Below are 1,683 nucleotides of genomic sequence, written 5' to 3' on the forward strand. Positions count from 1 at the left end.
CGAAGTCCTGATATGAAATATTTCACTCCAAGCGGCCATCAAGCATACATTGTCACTGCTAAACTACTGCTATCTCGTTCTCACTTGTGAAAGTTTTCATCGGCGCCAAAATAACGTAAATACCGGAGTTGACAAACGTCAACGATGCGATTCAAGTGCGCTCTGTCGTCCATCTGTGGAGCTTAGAATTTTGGTAAAAATCCAAGTAAAAATGGCCACCAATCGGGAGAGGGAAACAGATGCGTTGCATAACGTCCGTAGGCGCTTGATAAAGCGGCATATGCAAGAATGGCAACGTCAATGTGCAAACCAAAGACAACTTCCGGCCGTGGGTAAGTGAAAACAGTCAACAGTTGTGAGCACCAATTCGATAGCCAGGCCCCCCTGTGCAATGTATTTCAGGTGAACCGCAAAGAAGTGGAGAAACATTGGTTGTTCTACGGAACAATATGTTGTCTGACCTCCTTGACCGACGCATATTTAGGCGTCGTTTGGAGGGAGTCGAACGGGAGCCTTCGGCCGCAGGTAATCGAAAGCTGTAAAAAACGACATGTTTTGAAATAACCCGTGGGCAATGTATTTCAGCTGAACGAGCTCTACCTCAAAGGAATGATGCCGTATTGGATCCAATAAATGTGACCGGTAAGGCGCCATTGCATCCATTATGCATAACATCTAACTTCCTTGCATTATTTCAATTTTTAGTCACACGTCCGCCTCCTAGCACTGGCGAGGAGAATCCGCCGGTAATATCTATAATAGCCCGGGGTCCATTCCAGCGGCTGGCGCTGCGGGGAACTCCCTCTGCCGTCGGAGATGCTAAACCAATGACGCTGGAATCTGTCGCCAAGGTCGAGGTCGTGAACCAAAACAGGATGTCAATGGTCAGGTCGCCCTCCATCTCAGCTGCCAAAGCTATCCGTAAGGTAGCGGTAGTCGCTCCTATGGGTGTGCGTGAGGGCGTGCGGAAGAATCCTAACTGTTTGAATCTGACAAGTAAGATTGCAAAACAGAACATAAATGTGCATCAAAAGTACGCACGCCTGCAGGTGCGTTTACCGCCTCTGGAGCCGTCTTGTAGTAATAAGCCAACGGCGGTAGTGCATCGGCTGGATAATTCTGCAGGTACCGCAACCGTCGAGCAGTAAGGCTTTGGGGCCGGCCACTACCGCCATACATCTCTCATTCACTGGTGAACCCATAATACCATATTTCCCTCGGGAACTTTCAACACCTCCATCCGTGGCCTCCAAGGCCGTACATTCCATCTGTGGGTTGAAATAAAAAGAAAATGCTAAAATTAATCGTCGTTTCATTTCATTTTCAGCATTGGATTTTTAAGTAAGAAGTTAGTAAGGTTGCCGAAAAGATGAACGAGAAGAGTTGAAGATAAAAATACATAAAAGAGCGAGGAGCAACGATTTATGTGCACGCACTGCTCTGTGGGAGTAACTTTAATGAAACGATGTTGTACAATTGGAGGTCTTCGTTTTGTCGATCTCTATGCAAAAGTATTTCCTTAAAATGTTCGAAGCAACGGTAAAATGGAACAAATATCAATATCTCTTGTTTGACAGCGTTGAGCGCCATTGTGATCGCTTCTGTCAAATCCGTCTGCTGTCATGGCACACTGTACCAACCGGGCGCCGCCATTTCACATTACACCTTCAATCAAGTCTGCTG

The 1,683-nt window shown here is 46.6% G+C and overlaps 1 protein-coding gene across 1 annotated transcript; it reads left to right on the plus strand.

Moving 5' to 3' along the window:
* The first annotated feature begins 81 nt into the window (after positions 1–81).
* Positions 82–1,298, plus strand: LOC121591931. Its single transcript, XM_041913033.1, has 4 exons — positions 82–332; positions 403–525; positions 586–642; positions 706–1,298. Exons 1-4 carry the CDS (start codon positions 212–214, stop codon positions 1,146–1,148), a joined length of 744 nt encoding a protein of 247 aa, XP_041768967.1. The 5' UTR covers positions 82–211; the 3' UTR covers positions 1,149–1,298.
* Positions 1,299–1,683: the final 385 nt, after the last annotated feature.

The sequence above is a fragment of the Anopheles merus genome, chromosome 2L, assembly GCF_017562075.2.
Source record: "Anopheles merus strain MAF chromosome 2L, AmerM5.1, whole genome shotgun sequence".
In the NCBI taxonomy this organism is placed as follows: Eukaryota; Metazoa; Arthropoda; class Insecta; order Diptera; family Culicidae; genus Anopheles; species Anopheles merus.

What these genes read in the sequence shown, in the direction of transcription:
- LOC121591931 (XM_041913033.1), top strand. Translation starts at nt 212, where the DNA reads ATGGCCACCAATCGGGAGAGGGAAACAGATGCGTTGCATAACGTCCGT. An exon ending in AAGACAACTTCCGGCCGTGG is followed by an intron (nt 333 to 402) that starts GTAAGTGAAAAC and finishes AATGTATTTCAG; the next exon opens with GTGAACCGCAAAGAAGTGGA. An exon ending in ACGGGAGCCTTCGGCCGCAG is followed by an intron (nt 526 to 585) that starts GTAATCGAAAGC and finishes AATGTATTTCAG; the next exon opens with CTGAACGAGCTCTACCTCAA.